At 39.0% G+C, this 16604-nt stretch overlaps 1 protein-coding gene across 1 annotated transcript; it reads left to right on the top strand.

Moving 5' to 3' along the window:
• The first annotated feature begins 7959 nt into the window (after nucleotides 1-7959).
• Nucleotides 7960-8862, top strand: LOC122013567 (uncharacterized protein ycf23-like). The gene is made up of 6 exons (XM_042569827.1): nucleotides 7960-8043; nucleotides 8123-8182; nucleotides 8274-8363; nucleotides 8441-8548; nucleotides 8624-8752; nucleotides 8857-8862. The coding sequence occupies exons 1-6, from the start codon at nucleotides 7960-7962 to the stop codon at nucleotides 8860-8862; spliced, it is 477 nt and encodes a 158-aa protein (XP_042425761.1).
• The last annotated feature ends 7742 nt before the right edge of the window (nucleotides 8863-16604 follow it).

The following is a 16604-nucleotide window of genomic DNA, read 5'->3' as shown; positions in this document are numbered from 1 at the left end:
CACAACTCCTTCGTTGAATTTCTTGGCCACCAAATCCTCCGTCTTGTATTTCTTGTCCAAAGACTCTTACAGCTCCTTAGTCGTTCTCTTCGTGCTATACATAGTGTACACCGAGTCGGAAAGGCTGTTAAGGATATAGTTTCGGCATAGGAACTCAGAATGAGCCAGACTGAGTGTGGTCATGTAGAGCATCTTTTGCTGCCACCTATTGAAGTTTAATCCAGTGAACTTCTCTGGCCTTTCCTCGTGGTTAATTGACACAGTTCCAATCGGGGAGGAGGGGGCCTTTATGTGTTGAGTCTGTTGCACCTCAACACTTTGTTTTGTGGGCATCTCAACAGAATCAAATCTGTTTCAAGATTGTTAAGCAATCTACCAGCGGGGGTTGGTTTCTACCAAATGTAGATTATAGAGTGGATTGAGAGGTAGAGTCAACCGAGCGAGTGTGCGGCCGAGCAGGTAGTGAAGCTGAGTGTATGATCGAGCAGATCGAGGCCTGTGATGGATGCAGTTTCCTTGAAATTGATTCACCCCACATTTGGCCGTGCTTCGAGATTTTTCTCAGATTGTCTATTTCCTAGAATACAACGATTAACTGTGATTCCCGACTGCTATCACGGGTACACTGCCGAGCAAGAGGTGCACGAACAGAGAAGAGGAAGGGAAATGGAGGTGGAGAGCTTCAATTTTTATATGTATATATTGTTTGCGATCGCAGTCTCCTTATATAGGAACTCAGACTAATGACATAATTTAATGATCGAATAATGATCATTATTCATTGAGCTGTGAAGTTTCATGGTAAAATATTGGTTCATTAGGTTGGGTAAATTTTTGCCCCAATCGGTTTGATATTCGACGCGCGCAGGTCGTGCTCACATATGAATCAACTTAGTTTAGTGCAATCTGAGCCTTATTGCACTCCCTCGCTTATCCACGCATGACAGAGAGTCTCTCTCTATATATTTATTCACATTATCGATGTATATGAATTAATATAAACCAATCTATATACCTTAAAATTTTCAATATAGAACTACAGTCCCATTATAATGAGACTCCTTTTCTCTTTACCCTTTTCAATTTACATATATATCCAACACTAATAATCTTTTACCTAACGAAGGAACGGCATACCAACTCGATGACCACTTAACTAAAGAACAATTCATGTCCATTTCGTTTTTTTCATCTAATGACTCCAATCAAGCATTGGTCATCTTAACCGTCATTATAGAACGATCCATATTATCTGGAAAAGACTAAATTATGTGGGATATTTATCTTATTACAATAACCCTTTTCTGAAAAAAGAGCAGTGCATCGTATTTGACCAAGGTCATACGCTCATCTGGTCAGTCCCACAGCTATCCTAGAAAGGTAAATTAGAAAACTTAGCAAATCATGTTAAGATATTTTTCTCAATTTCATCTAAACCTGACCTTTAATTTAATAATTCTATTATATGATGACCAATCTCGAGGCACATATAAGATATAATCTCTGGATAAATTTTATTTCTGCCATGCCACTGATGCTGCTTTCAATCACGGTCGACATATTTGACCAAATCTTTATCAAAATCGTCAAATAAAAGAAACTTCATTTAAAAATAAAAATACACAAATAGTATCTTAAAATTATGAATAAAAATTAAAAGGATACTTTTATTTCTGAAATCATCGAGATGGCCTTTCATTTTAATGTTTTACGGTAATTCTGTATTTAGATTTTTAAATTTACTAAAAGATACATGTTAATTTATTATTTATTAAAAAATGGACTATTTTACTATACTCTTCTCATTTGACCCTTCTGATAAATTTGACTATTTTTTTTTAATTTTTTCTATTATTTCTCTCTCTTCTCATTCCTCCTATGCTTGACACATTTCTTCTCTGTCCTCTCCTCTTTTTTTTTCACACCAATTCTTCTAAAGATATTTTAACACCTATGAGAAGTCAAAATAAGTAATGGATAATATCATTTAACTCCTTATAACCCTAGAAATTCACATGAACTAAAATGAGAGTAATCAGAACTCTCTAGGTTCATCAGTGGATTTCGATCAAAATCTACTAATGGACCTAGAGAACTCTCATTTCAGTTCCTGTGAATTTCTGGTATTGCAAGAAGTTCAAATACGTTATCCATTATTAGGAATGTAAACGAGTTAAACCGAGCCGAACAGTATTAGGCTCGAGTTCAGCTTGTTTAAGTTATATTCGGCCTCGATCTCGACTCATTTTGGAATTACCAAGCTCTCGAATAGTTCGAGCTCAGCTCGTTATTAGCTCATTTATCATAGTTAACGGGTCTAAATCGTTAAGCGAGCTCGGGCTCATTTTTTGGCTCGTTTTAAGGCTCGTTTTAGAGCTCATTTTACACGTTTGTTAAGCGAGTTCAAAAACTCATTTGAATAAATATTCAACAAACCTAACAACTAAAATAATATAAATTCAACACATCATTGAACATCCCAAACTACTACATTAAACTTCCAAATTCAATATATCATTGAACATGTTCGCGAGCTCTTTAATCGAGTCGAGCTCGAGCCCGAGTTTAAGAGCCTATAAACAAACATATTCGAGCTCTTTAAACGAGCCGAGCTCAAGCCCCTTAAACGAGCTAAGCTCGAGCCCTTTAAACTAGCCTAACTCGAGCCTAAACTCGCAAGCCTATAAATGAACATGTTCGCGAGCTTACGAGCCGAATGTCTTTAAACTTGAGCTCGGCTTGAGAAGATAAGCGAACGAACTCGAATGATCTTTTTACCGAATTGAGCTGCGAATAACTCACTAGCTGTTTGGTTCATTTACATCGCTATCCATTATTTATTTCGGCTTCTTAGAGATGTTAAAATGTATAAGAAAGAATCATCAAAATTCTCCACGTTGGGCTTGATATGGAATCATATCAGGCCCAATGTGGGCTTGATATAGAATGATATCAGGCCCACTTTGGTGGGCCTGATATGATTCCGTATCAGGCCCAACGTGGAGTTTTTTGATAATTCTTTCTTATTACATTTTAACACCCAAAAAGTTAAAATAAATAATAAATAGCATATTTGAACTCCTTGCAACCCTATAAATCCACAGGAACTGAAATGAGTGCAATTGGAGCTCTCTAGGTCCATAAGTGGATTTTGGTCAAAATGTTATCCACTCTGGGGTTGCAAGGAGTTCAAATATGTTATCTATTCACTACAAGAATTTTTGCATTCAACAACACCCAATAGACAACGCTTTTTAATAAAAACGTTGTCGTTCTTTGTTTTACAACGCTTTTAGTGAAAAGCGTTGTCTATGGTATTTACTTTTTACTAAAGACAACGGTTTTTAATGAAGTGTTGTCTTTAGTGTTGTTGTTTATGGTCAAAGACAACATTTTTTTAAAAAACGTTTTTTAAAGTGTTGTGTATGTTTCCCCTAAACTCACTTAAAATAAATTCGCAGCCCTCGCTTTGCTAAACTCTAAACCCTCAACGCGCGCGCGCCTTCTCCTCACCACTCCTCTCCACGAGTTCTCCTCTCCACTCCTCTCCACGAGTGCCTTCTCCTCTCCTTCTCCTCTCCTTCTCCTCTCCACTCCTCTCCACGAGCGCCTTCTCCTCTCCACTCCTCTCCACGAGCGCCTTCTCCTCTCCATGAGCGCCTTCTCCTCTGAACCCTAATCTCGACCCAAACTCCTCACGCAAAACCCCTCACGCCGGCCCAACTCCTCCAAGTCGACCCAAACCCTCAGTCTCTTCCGCTTCCTCCTCTTTCTCCCTCTCCTCCGCCTCCCCCTTCTCCTTCGCTCCCACCGCCGCTGGCGCCACCTCATCTTCCGCCACTGGTTTCTCCCTAGGCGCTTCTTCCTCCGCCGGGTCCTCCCCATCTCTCTTCGGCCTCTCAACCTTTGGCTCCTCATTGGCCGCATCCTCAGCCTTTTCTACCTCCAGTCTTTTCTCGACGTCTGCTCCATCTTCCGCCGCTTCTACCTTCAGTCTTTTCCTGCCATCTGCTCCATCCTCCGCCTCTACTACCTCTAGTCTTTTCTCGCCATCTGCTCCATCCTCCGCCTCTACTACCCCCGGTCTCTTTTCCTCGCAGGCGGTCTCTTCTCCCAAACCCATCCCTTTTCCCTCAGCATCCGCCGCACCTTCCGCTTCCTCAAGCCCTAATTTTGGTTTTGGATTGGGGGCTTCGACTCCCAACTTCGGCTTCGGTTCGTCTTCCATTGCTGCCTCTCCGTTGTTTGGTACTTCCGCTTCCCCTCCGGCGCCGGCGCCGGCCTTGTCCTCGGCTCAGACACTATTTGCTTCGTCAGCTAGTGCCGCACCTTCGGTGCCTTCGTTTGCTACGTCCTCATCTCCCCCCGCCTTTTCTGTGCCGACGTCTGCTCCAGCTCCATCCTTCGTATCCCCGTTTCCTGCCTCCTCCTCTGCGTCCCCTCTATTCTCTTCTTCTGCTACCGCTACCTCCTCTCCTGCCATCACCAGCATTTCGACCTCTCCTTTCTCCTTTGGAAGTGGCAGTTCCTTTGCTCCGAGTTCGTTTGATGCCGTGTCGTCTGGTAGTACTACTTCGTCCTCACCTGTTACTACCACGTCCACCTTGGCAACTGGCTTTTCTTTTGCGACTCTGACATCTGCTGTGTCCCAACCTTCCTTTGGGTTTACCAATGCTGCTACATCAACTCCCTCCAGTGCATCTATGTTCTCCGCTCCTACTGCTGCAAAGCCTTCAACTCTGTCATTTGGATTTGGGGTGCATGGGACAATTCAATTGATGACAAAGGCAGTTGCTCGGTGAAGTTTCATCAGAAGAATATTGAAGAAGATGACGTACAGATTGTGGGTAAAGACGAAGTTTTACAGGTAAAATACAAGTTATAGTGATATTCATTATTATTATAGCATTATAAACTAAATATAATCAACATGTCTTTTTTAATATTTTAGGGTCAATCAGTTGCATTGACATTGGAATCTTGCTCAAATATTGCTGCATATGGTACAATTGTTTGTTTCAATGGCATGGAAAAAATGCTTCATGGTATTCCATTTCCCAAGAATTGCATTCGAGTCTCCATTGATCAAGCAGTGGACAAATCCGCTCCTTTGCCATATCCAATTCCAAGTGAATGTAAAGTAATTGGTGATGCCATAGGAACTGTTGTGGCTTGGCCTGAACAGCAGATTGTGAAGCAAGATGAGGTATATGAGATATTATATTTCTAATTATATTGTCACTTTATTATTATATTTCTAATTATATTGCCACTTTATTATTATTCAACCTAGCTATATCTAACTTGTTTATATTTGAAATTATTAGAAGCCTAGAAGGAAGAAGTTTGAACGAAAAAAATCAAAACCTACTTTGTCAACAAGTGTCCCAAGAGCATTACATATGTTATATTGTTACAGTAAGCATGCTCTAGATGGAGGAAAATGTATATCAATGTGCTTAGATAATGAAGTGTTTGATGAAGATTGTGAACTTTTTCTTGACCTTGAGGACATCAATTCTTTGTATCATTTGGAGTCAATTTTAGGAAATTTGATCGTTGCCTACATATGGTAAGTAAGTTTATTTAAGCAATTTCAGCAACTTTTTCATCACATGTTTGCTTCCCAATTTTAGCAACTTATTATGGTTTATTGTTACAATTTCACCAACTTATTATGAGTGATCATTATTTTTTAATCCACATGATTGTTTTGTATCTAAATTTTATTATTTAGTATCTAAATATTATTTTCTCAGTTGCAACTGCATTGCTTTACTTATGCTGGGAAATTACTGCATTGCTTTATGTTTGCTGGGAAATTCTAATATCTAGCAAGACAGAAAATCCCCGATTTGAACTGCAAGAAGTTTACTAATATTGTTGTGTGAACAAGTTTACTCTTGAAAATTCAACTTCTAGTAATTTTCTCATACCATGTTATTCTCATTAAGTTAATAGTTCATCATTTCTATTGAGAGGTTTACTAATATCAATTGATGTGGTACAATTTACATAAATATAGCTCATTCATTTTCAACCGGCCCTTAATGTTTGCCTTCTGCCATTTGTTCTTCTAGACAGGAAGTACTTTGCTCATATCTTTTTCTTGTATATTTTTAAGTATCTTAAATGTGCTTGTCCTCAAGAAATAAAAGAATTTGCATGTATACATTTCTGGTATGTTTAATATGCAAGACTGTTCATAGTAAGTTCTCATGTATGGATGTTACTATCATCAGCCATAACTTAGTGTTATGAGTGATCATTATTTTTCCAACTTATTATGAGTGTTTTGTATCTAAATTTTATTATTTAGTATCTAAATATTTTTTCTTTGCAATGATAGGTGTCTGTATAAAAAGATGGTGAAAGATACCAAGACAAAGAAATTCAGATTTATGAATCCTCACAAACTCCCATATCTGGCAAAAACGGCACAAGACAAATCAGTTAAGCTTGAAACCCTGAATCAAAGGGCAACTCTTTTAGCAGATAAGCTGACAAGTGCATCAACAGATCAACTAGTGTTAGTGCCATGTAATGTCGGGTAAGCAAGAAGTAAAACATCACTTTCAATTGCTTCCTTTCGATAATTTATTCAATTTTATGATCTAATCCTATGTATTTGCCTAGTTTCCATTGGAATCTTAGTGTTATTGAACCTTACAAGGATGCTATTTACCTACTGGATTCCCTAAGTTGCCGCATTCGCGATGATGATTCAAAATACGTAATGGAAATGTGAGTTCAGATTTCTTTTAGTAAATATTTATTATAATAAAAATCTTATTTAACAAATATTCTTAACGTATGAAGGGCCTTAAAATTGTTTAATTCAACCAAGGAAGGAAAGGTAGGAAAAATGTTAAGTGGGAAGTAGTTAAGGTATGTGTACTTTTGTTTAACATATATTGTAATGTGTATAATTTTCATTAACAATTTGACTCTAATTACTATATAGGCTCCTCAACAACCGGATGCGAAACAATGTGATTTTTTTGTGATGCGATTTATGAGAGAAATTATTGAAGAAGTTGAGACTATTGAGAGAGATTCTTTGCAATCAATAGTAACATTATTTAGCTTATCTCAAATTATTTGACATAAACTATTTAAAATTGCAAAGTGATCGGTGTTGATTATTTTTCCATTAACATAAATTGTGTATGCTCACAGTTCAAAAAAATAGGGTACTCTCGTGAACAAATTGATGAGGTTCGGTCCGAGTTGGCGGAGTGCATACAAGATCATATTTATGAATAGGTATGGAATGATAGTTGCCATAATTCTATTTAGATTTAAGTTCATGGAATGGTGATTTTTTTTGGTGGAATCATAGTTAATGCCAATTTTTTTGATGCGGTGCATAGTTACCAGATCGACCTTGAGCAGTTGACCCCAAAGAAAAGTTGTCACTGAAGTTTAAAACTTGTGAAAATTTTTAGTGAATGATGATGTTTGTGAATGATGATGTTTTGGAAAAATTGTCACTTAGGTGAAAGGATGTTTTCTGGATTAATATGCAAGTACAAAGCACTGTATTATATGTTATTAGTAAAGTTCTGTTGTAAATTATCTAGTTTCTTTATCTAGCTTTTGTTCCACTATTGGGTTTGTTTTTCTAATAATTACTCGTGCAGCAAAATCTTGAGCAAGAAGTCGTAGATCTTATAATCAGGTAAAGTAGAAAAAGTTAACTACTTCATTATGCTTTCATCTTAGTATTTGTATATTTGATTTGTCTTCTTTGAACCAGCTTCAAGTCAAAAAGCCAGATCCTCTAGATAGCTGTTAAAAATAAGGTATTATTTGGTTTGTCAGTGATCTTAATATTTGGTAATATTTGGTCTTTGATGCTCACGACAGAGTTCCAACGCTGCATGATTACCTTGTTCAAGCAGATTGCTCGCTGCCTCAGTAGCTCGCATTTTCAGAGTTCCACAGCTCTTCTTTCTTATGATGATCTTGTTCTTGCAGATTTGTGTTTCCTCTGTGGACCCTTTGGCATTTCCTTCTGCAGTGGAAGCAGGTGCCCAAATGGTTAGGATGCGATGAACTTGACTGGTTTCGATCGGATTGTCTGTCATACCAAACATTAAAATCCTTGTGCTAAATGCAGGTGGAAATTGGAAATTATGATTCTTTCTACGAGATGGGAATTCAGTTTTCCCCTGAACAGGTATATGAATCATGATCGTACTTTTCCTTGCAGTTCCTCGAGTATTTTCAGCTATTTCTATCTCGTCACTATTCTATGGTGCCATTGTCAGATTCTAAAGCTCACTAGAGAAACTAGAAGGATTCTTCCATCCATTACACTGTCTGTAACCGTGCCACACATGCTTAGTCTCCCTGATCAGGTAGCTCATTTATTTCCTCGTAAACTGAGATTTGTCACTAACACAATCTCTCGTTGTTTTTTGTTCAATTTAAAAAGGTGAAGCTAGCAGAGTTGCTGGAACAGGAAGGTGCTGATATAATCCAAACTGAAGGAGGGAAATACTCAAGTCCATCAAAACCTGGTGTCCTTGGTTTGATCGAGAAGGTAACAACAGTACGAATAAGAAATCTTAGCACACTTGTGATGAAAAATGTGATATTTTTCCTCTTTAAAATGTAGGCCACACCAACGCTAGCAGCTGCATACTCCATTTCCCGAGCAGTTCAGATTCCAGTTATGTGCTCATCTGGATTAAGCGCTGTCACTGCACCTATGGCTTTAACAGCAGGAGCAGCTGGTGTGGTATGCGTTCTTTTGCTTTCTAATCTAATCATTATCTGCTACTAGTGAAAGAAATATAGACTCTTTCAGATTCTCGTGTTCTTGATTATCTGCTACTACTTCATTGTCAGAAGTAGTTGAACACTAACACTTGGACGCCAACATTTTTGAGTTGGCGCCTAGATTTGACCATCTAACAGACACGGCTAAAGGATCAACTTCTATGAACACCCTTAATAACTTATACAGATATTTGTGAACAATTAGGTTGGTGGCTATCATTTATCCTCCCTTTTTGTTGTTTTTTCCATGTACCCAATGCAGCTTTCATTTCAAAGGTTCCAAGCTGATGAACAAGGATGGGTGGACACAATCAAGTCAGTGCGATTTGGAGGAGCTGTCAGGATTAGTACCATGGATTGGCTTGGGCAATCTCAATATTTGCGTCAAACTGTCTTCTGGCCTTCCCTATCATCTGCAGTATCTGAGGTATACTATGCACATTTACCGTGAATTTTCCTTATTGAGCTTGGGCTAGTGACGGTTACGAATGTATTTTATTTCAAGAACCGTATAAGCAAGTGTTCGTGCATCTAGTTTTATAACAATGCACTTCGTATCTTTGATCTAAAAAGCTTCTGAAACAAGTCATCTTCTCCAAGCATACCCTGGTCAACATGCTAGTCACCTACTGGAGTCATTTCCTCGATGGCACGGATGAATACCTGAAATCCATCCTCTACTCCACCATTCTTTGCCACTCCTCAAGCCGAAACAACTGCAAAGGTAGAGTCAACATCAAGTATTACATTGTGCCCGGCTACAAGAAGACCGGGGCCGCAAAATCCAATAAAGACAGGTCAAACATCAAGTAGCATTTTGTAACTTATTCCTCTTAGGTTATATGCTTGGTTAATATATATGCTTAGAACTTGTAAAGACAAGTCAAACATTAATATGCTTGGTTAATATATCCATCTACAAGACTCCGCTTTTTCCTCTAAATATGATTTTCATTTAGCATAGAACTAATGCCAATTTTTTATTTTGATGCAATGTTTAAAGAGCTTGAGTAGAAGTTGGCCCTAAAGAAAACTTGTCAATTATGATATAAACACACTTACGGTATGAATTACATGTATATATAACATTGACATATTATTTAGTACGAGATTTACATGTATGAAAGTTTTCATACAAAATTTCTTGATTGCCTACAACCCCAGGTGTGCTGATGACAAGTTGAAGAAGATGGCTCTAAGAGTGATAGCTGAAAGCCTTTCAGAAGAAGAGATTGCTGGACTTAAAGAAGCAATTCCATGCGATGGACACCAACAACAGCGGTTAGTCAATGATGAGGTTTTGTAAAACTTGTGTGTTTGAAAAATTATTGTCATGAAGTTAAGGATAACTTGTATGATACAAATTTAATTTGTGGATCAATATGTATACATTTTGTTTGTATAATATAAAGTTTTATTTATTTGTTAAATAGTCTTATTATAAAAATGATTGTGGTTGTGGATATTCAATTATATGTAAATTTTGAGTATTTTTTATAATTTTTGCTATTTAATTAAGAAAAACACTATTTTTTATAAATTTAAAAAGACAACGTTTTTAAGTAATAAAAGACAACGCTTAAAAAACAATGTCTTTGAGACCAACCACAACGCTTTTAAAGCGTTGTCTTTGATATGTGCATTTTTACAACAGCATCTTTAACAACGCTTTTTAAGAACGAATAGACAACGCTTAAAAAGCGTTGTCTTTGTGACCAACCACAACGCTTTTAAAGCGTTGTCTTTGATATGTGCATTTTTACAACAGCATCTATAACAACGCTTTTTAAGAACGAAAAGACAACGCTTAAAAAGCGTTGTCTTTGTGACCAACCACAACGCTTTTAAAGCGTTGTCTTTGATATGACTTTCTACAACACCATCTACAACATCACTTTTTAAGTACATACGACAACGCCAAAAAAGCGTTGTTGTTTAGCTTTTTTCTTGTAGTGATTGTTTATTTCATCTTCTCAGATGTGTTAAAATGTAATAAGGAAGAATCACAAAAAATCTCCACATTGGGTCTGATATGGAATCATATCAAACTCAATGTGGGCCTGATATCAAATCATATTAGGTTCCATATTGACCTGATATAGAATGATATCAGACCCATGTTGGGCCTGATATGATTCCATATAAGGCCTAATGTGGAGATTTTTGACAATTCTTTCTAATTACATTTTAACAGCTCTGCGAGTCGAAATAAATAATGGATAGCATATTTGAACTCCTTGTAACCTTAGAAATCTACATGAACTGAAATGGGTGTAATCGGAGCTCTCTAGGTCTATCAATGAGTTCTAGTCGAAATCCACTGATGAACCTAAAGAGCTCCGATTGCATCCATTTCAGTTCCTATGGATTTTTAGGGTTGCAAGGAGTTTAAATATGTTATCCCTGGTGTATTTTGGCTTCACAAAGGTGTTAAAATGTAATAAGAAAAAATCATCAAAAATCTCTACGTTGGGCCTAATATGATTCCATATCAGGCCCTCGTTGGGCCTGCTATGATTCCATATCAGGCCCTTGTTGGGCCTAATATGATACATATTAGGCCCAACATGGAGATTTTTGGTGATTCTGCCTTATTACTTTTTAACACCTCCAAGAAGTTAAAATAAATAATGGATAGTATATTTGAACTCTTTGCAACCCCAGAAATCCATAAGAACCAAAATTGGTGCAATCAGAGCTCTCTACGTCCATTAGTGGATTTTGACCAAAATCTATTGATGGATCTAGAGAGCTCCGATTGCACCCATTTAATTTCCTGTAGATTTCTGGGGTTGTAAAGGGTTCCAATATGCTATCGATTATTTGTTTTGACTTATTAGGGGTGTTAAAATGTAGAAATCTATAGAAACTGAAACGAGTGCAATCAGAGCTCTCTAGGTCCATTAGTAGGTTTTGGTCGAAACTCATTAATGGACCTAAAGAGCTTTGATTGCATCCATTTCAATTCCTGTGGATTTCTGGGATTGCAAGGAGTTCAACGGTACTATCCATTACTTATTTTAACTTCTCAGGAGTATTAAAATGTCTTTAGAAGAATCAACTTCTTAGGAAGATTTTTAAGTTCACGTTATCAGACATGCATGCATAGGAAGAGCACTATAAAGGGAGGAAAGAAAAAAAGGAGAGGAAAGAAAAGAGATATTGCATGCATAGGAGGAAAGAGAAGAGAGAGAGAGAAATGGTAGATAAAATAAAAAGAAAAGTAGTCAAATTTGTCAGGAGGGTAAAATAGGAAAAACACTGTATAAAGGTGTGTCCTTTGGTAAATAACAAAGTAGCATGCACCTTTTAGTAAATTCAAAAACTTAAATACACCTTTTGGTAAATTACCAAATTTTTTATTAACATAGTGCTCTACTTCCATGTATAATTATCCAACTATCTTTTACTATATTATTCTCATTATTTTCTCTCACCTATATTTTCCGTCTAAATTCTGAACTAAGAATGTGTTGTAGTAACTATAAACTCATAATTATTACACAGTTTAGCAACTATGATTTCGTAACTGCTATAACTTAGCTGTCATATAGTTGTAGTAGCTACAGTTTCATAACTACTATGAAATTCTAGTAACTATGAAATTATAGTTGCTACAACGTGAATATTAGGTATATTTTGAGAGATAATAATTTTTCATTCGGGTTGAACAACGAGATACATAATATATCAAATCGAAACTTATTAAGAGGTTTACATATGATACAAAGTGTAACTCGTAATAGCTTAGTTTTTAAGCTAAAAAAATGCCATTTAAAGCCTTTCAGAAGCTCCGAAGAATTTTAGTCCTCTTTATTATGGTTATTTTTTTTGTTATAGCAACTATGAAATGGTAACTATTACAACTGTTATAGTTGTAACTACTACAAAACTGTGATTACTATAATTATAAGCTACAACTATTGTAGTTGTAGCAGCTACAAACCGTAATAGTTGTAGTAGCTACAAACCGTAATTGCTACAATTATTGAAGTTGTAGCAGCTGCAAAATCATAGCTCCTACAAATGTTGTAGCAGTTATGATTTAGTAATTGCTACAACAAGTTTGACTGGTTTAGAATTTAGGCAAAAGATATAAGTGGGATAATGATTGGAACAGTGTAATAATATCAACAGTGTACTGAAAGATAGTTATGCCATTTTATAAGGCGATGAAGTTCCCTTTTGATTAAAAAAAATTAAAGTAGGATTCTCTTTTGATAATTTCTAAAAATAAGGGCACTCTTTTTAACTTTTGCCCTAAAACTATTGATCCATATGCACATCACAAATGGTGAGCTCATTGAATTAATATTTGGTCTTAGGATGATAGATGATGACTGATACATATATGTCTTGGGGGCCCAAAGGGAGTTATGGAGAAGAGGGAGGGCATTTAAGTCCTTTGACATTTTGAGTATTTTAGGGAGTATTAAGTGGGCACTGTTTATGGAAGAAGGGGAGGTCCTTCTTGTTTTGCTCCGCCGTTACAATGGGGAGGATGCCACCTTGGTCTTCACCTTCTCCCTCGTCGTTGGCGAGCCACCGCCTCCTCTTTCTCCTCTCTCCTTCTCCTCTTGTTGGCAGACGCATCTAGCTGCCACCATGAATCGAGGAGGGAGGAGAGCTTGCTCTTCGTCTCCCGTCGCACGTCGGCCTCTTGTCGCCTTCTCCTCAGCTGAGGAATCTATTGTCGAGCCACCTCTCTTCTCCCTCTCTGCACGCCTGTCGCTGCTCATGCCTAAAGTGTCATCGACGCCCGTCGCTGCTCATGCCTTTGGCATCATCGATGCCGACCCAAGCTGCTCCCTCTTCTCTCTCCTTCTCCACACGCCCGTCGCTGCCCCTCCTCTTCCTCATTACCTCCTCCCTCGCATAGCCTCAACAGCGCCGATATCGCTATCTCCATTGTCGCCTCCACCGCACTAGCCTCCATCGGCTACTGCCTCGAGCCACCTTGCAGACCCCATTGTGAATCTAATCGCTGCCACACCCGTTTTCTCCCTCTCCCTAGACACACAAGCACCCACGGCCGCTTCCAGCAACCGCCGCCCTCCGGGCCACCGGCAGCCAAGCACTGCCTCCATCTTCCTCTTTTCTAGCATCCACAGTCTCCCACCAGCGGCCTTCTCCAGGACGCCACAACACCGCCTCTCTTGCCGCCTCATCGTAGGCCACCTCTGGCCGTTCACATAGCCATACACCTTCAGGCCCTTGAGCCTCGCTGTCATTGTGCTTTGATCTGACTCGTGGTGTCCCTGTCACGCCCCAGAGGAGTCCCTGTTCGAAGAAATTTCGACAGCATCTCCCCTGTACGGGTGACAATCTGAAGCATTACTACATACAAAATATACCTCAGCCACACTCGGCTGAGGTATATATACAAAATATAAACAACAAAACACGCAATTTAATATACTCAGCCTACCCGGCAGGACAAAAATGAAATAAACACAACCACGCAGTTTATATCATCAGCCCACTCGGCTGGAACAAAATAAATACAACCACGCAGTTTAATAAGCCTACACGGCTGAACGTAAACACACAGCAGCGGAAGACATAAAACGATACGAACGTAAAACCAACAACGACACTAACAAAATTACTAGTCATCACAGACTTGACCCAAAATTCACATCGACTTGTTGAAAAACAAAATACACAAAATCAATATACCACCCCAAACGATAACAAAACCAAAACGAAAACTATCCTCGAGTGTGACGTAGGACCCAGGACTGACAGCCGGCATCTCTCCAAGCATCCATGACTCATCTATCTGATACCTGGCGATAGAAAACCATTTTGTGGGGTGGTGAGTATTGGAACTCAGCGGGTAAGGGAAGATAGTGCATGAACATATATAAACAAACAGAGAATGCCAAAAGGAATACAGTCTCATAAGGGAAGTAGCGGATACTAAAATAGAACCATAATAAATGCTCATACCTGAAACCATAACCTAGGTTAGGTATAGTAAGTCAAAACTGGCACTAATCTGCTACAGTACCGCTCATAACTATAGAGGTAATAAGCAAGGTATATACAAATTTCCAATGGCTAAACATCTACAATGAGAATATATCTCAACACAAGTAAGCATATCAGCATATGTGAACAATAGCAGTAAGTAAGCAATAAGAGCATATATAAACAGCAGCAATCATAGCAAATATAATAACAACGTATGCAAGGATGGTCACTCCCGCCCACCTCTCCGCACCATGACCCCTGTATGGTCGAGAGACCGGGTCAGTGACAGACTGTACACCACTCCAGCTACCACTCACACGAATGGCCGAGGGGACAATTGCATAGTAGCTAACTAGCTACATCTGCGACGGGGTCCCTGCTGCTCGTACTCCAGCTACCACTCACACAAGTGGCCGAGTGCGGCACGACAGGACAAGCGGCATCAACTCCAGCTACCACTCTCTCGAGTGGCCGAGGATGCGGCATGCATGCAATGGCACGATGCGAACAATGCAACAGTCATCATACCAATATAAGCAGAAACAGGTATGCTACATAAAGCCAGCATGCTCAATATAATACATAAATAAACAACAGTCAAAGCATACAAACATGGTATCCAGTATCTGCTACTGATCATGGACAACAACAAGAGACTGTATAGATATGGAACGAATTTCTCAAAGATTGCGTGGAAGTATCAAGCGCAGGAAAGTAAGAGTGTAGTCAAGGTAAACAGTCCTTATGCAAAATAATTCATGCACTAAGGTTAAGGTACTAAAAGAAGCAAAGCAAGAAGTACCGACCTTTACTAAGTAGTCTGAAACAAATCACGCTCCGTCACGTCAAAGTGCTCGTTTCGAAACAATGTCCTGCAATCATGTACTATACAATTAAGCTAATCTCATAAGAACAACAAACAAAACTCAAACCCAACTTAGGTTTCTTAAGAAAACATTGTAGACACGTCCACCTAACCACACTAACTCCTATCCCTTCGAAAATCAACAAAAAACATGACATGAAGAATTAAAACTCCAAATCTATCCCAAGCTCAGGAATACCCACAACCAAAACCACCTTCCAACTATGTGCCTCCATTCCAGATCATTAAAATAAAACAACTCAAGTAACCAAGACCTTACCAAGTTCCACAGCTCCAGAGCAATAGATCTTCAAGAAGACTCACCTCTATAACCTCTTGAGGAACAACACAAGATATCCAATATCCGAACCCCCAATAACATAAAACCATCATGAAGGAAAACAATCAAGGCCAACTCAACCGTAGCTCAAGAACTGCACAAAGTGACACTAAGACATCACGGAAAGCTCAAATCGCAACCACTCCAACAATAGGCTTCACCGGTAAGCGTATAAACAAGCAAGAATCACAAGGAAACCCCAAATTTGTAGCAGGAATAAGAGGAACAAGATAGAAAACATAAACCTTAATGCCCTAATAGGTATAACCTCCGATTCATCTCGCGATCATACCGACAAAACACCCATTCGTACCTGCTGGATCAGTTAAGGCATGGCTCGGAGAGAAGGGGATCGGTGACTGTGGTCCGCGGTGCTCGTGCGAGGGAGATGGATCGCCGCTGCGCTGCTCACGTGAGGAGGAAAGGCCAGCGGATGAAGGGATCGGCGTCAGCAGCAGTTAGCGTGGCGTCGGGCCTCTGTGGTCGGCGGCAAAGCAAGGTCGGGAGAGAGGCGCCGACTACAGTTGCGGGGATAGGCGAGAGGGAGAGGGAAGGAGGGCTCGGCGTCGCGATCTCGCGCTGAGATCAGAAGGTGATTTGGTGAGGAAATCACGCGAGAGAGAGGGCTCGGGGAGG

This window comes from Zingiber officinale, chromosome 8B (genome assembly GCF_018446385.1).
Source record: "Zingiber officinale cultivar Zhangliang chromosome 8B, Zo_v1.1, whole genome shotgun sequence".
NCBI classification, from domain to species: domain Eukaryota; kingdom Viridiplantae; phylum Streptophyta; class Magnoliopsida; order Zingiberales; family Zingiberaceae; genus Zingiber; species Zingiber officinale.
Note: the sequence above shows the minus strand (reverse complement) of the source record. Positions and strands in the feature narration are given on the sequence as shown.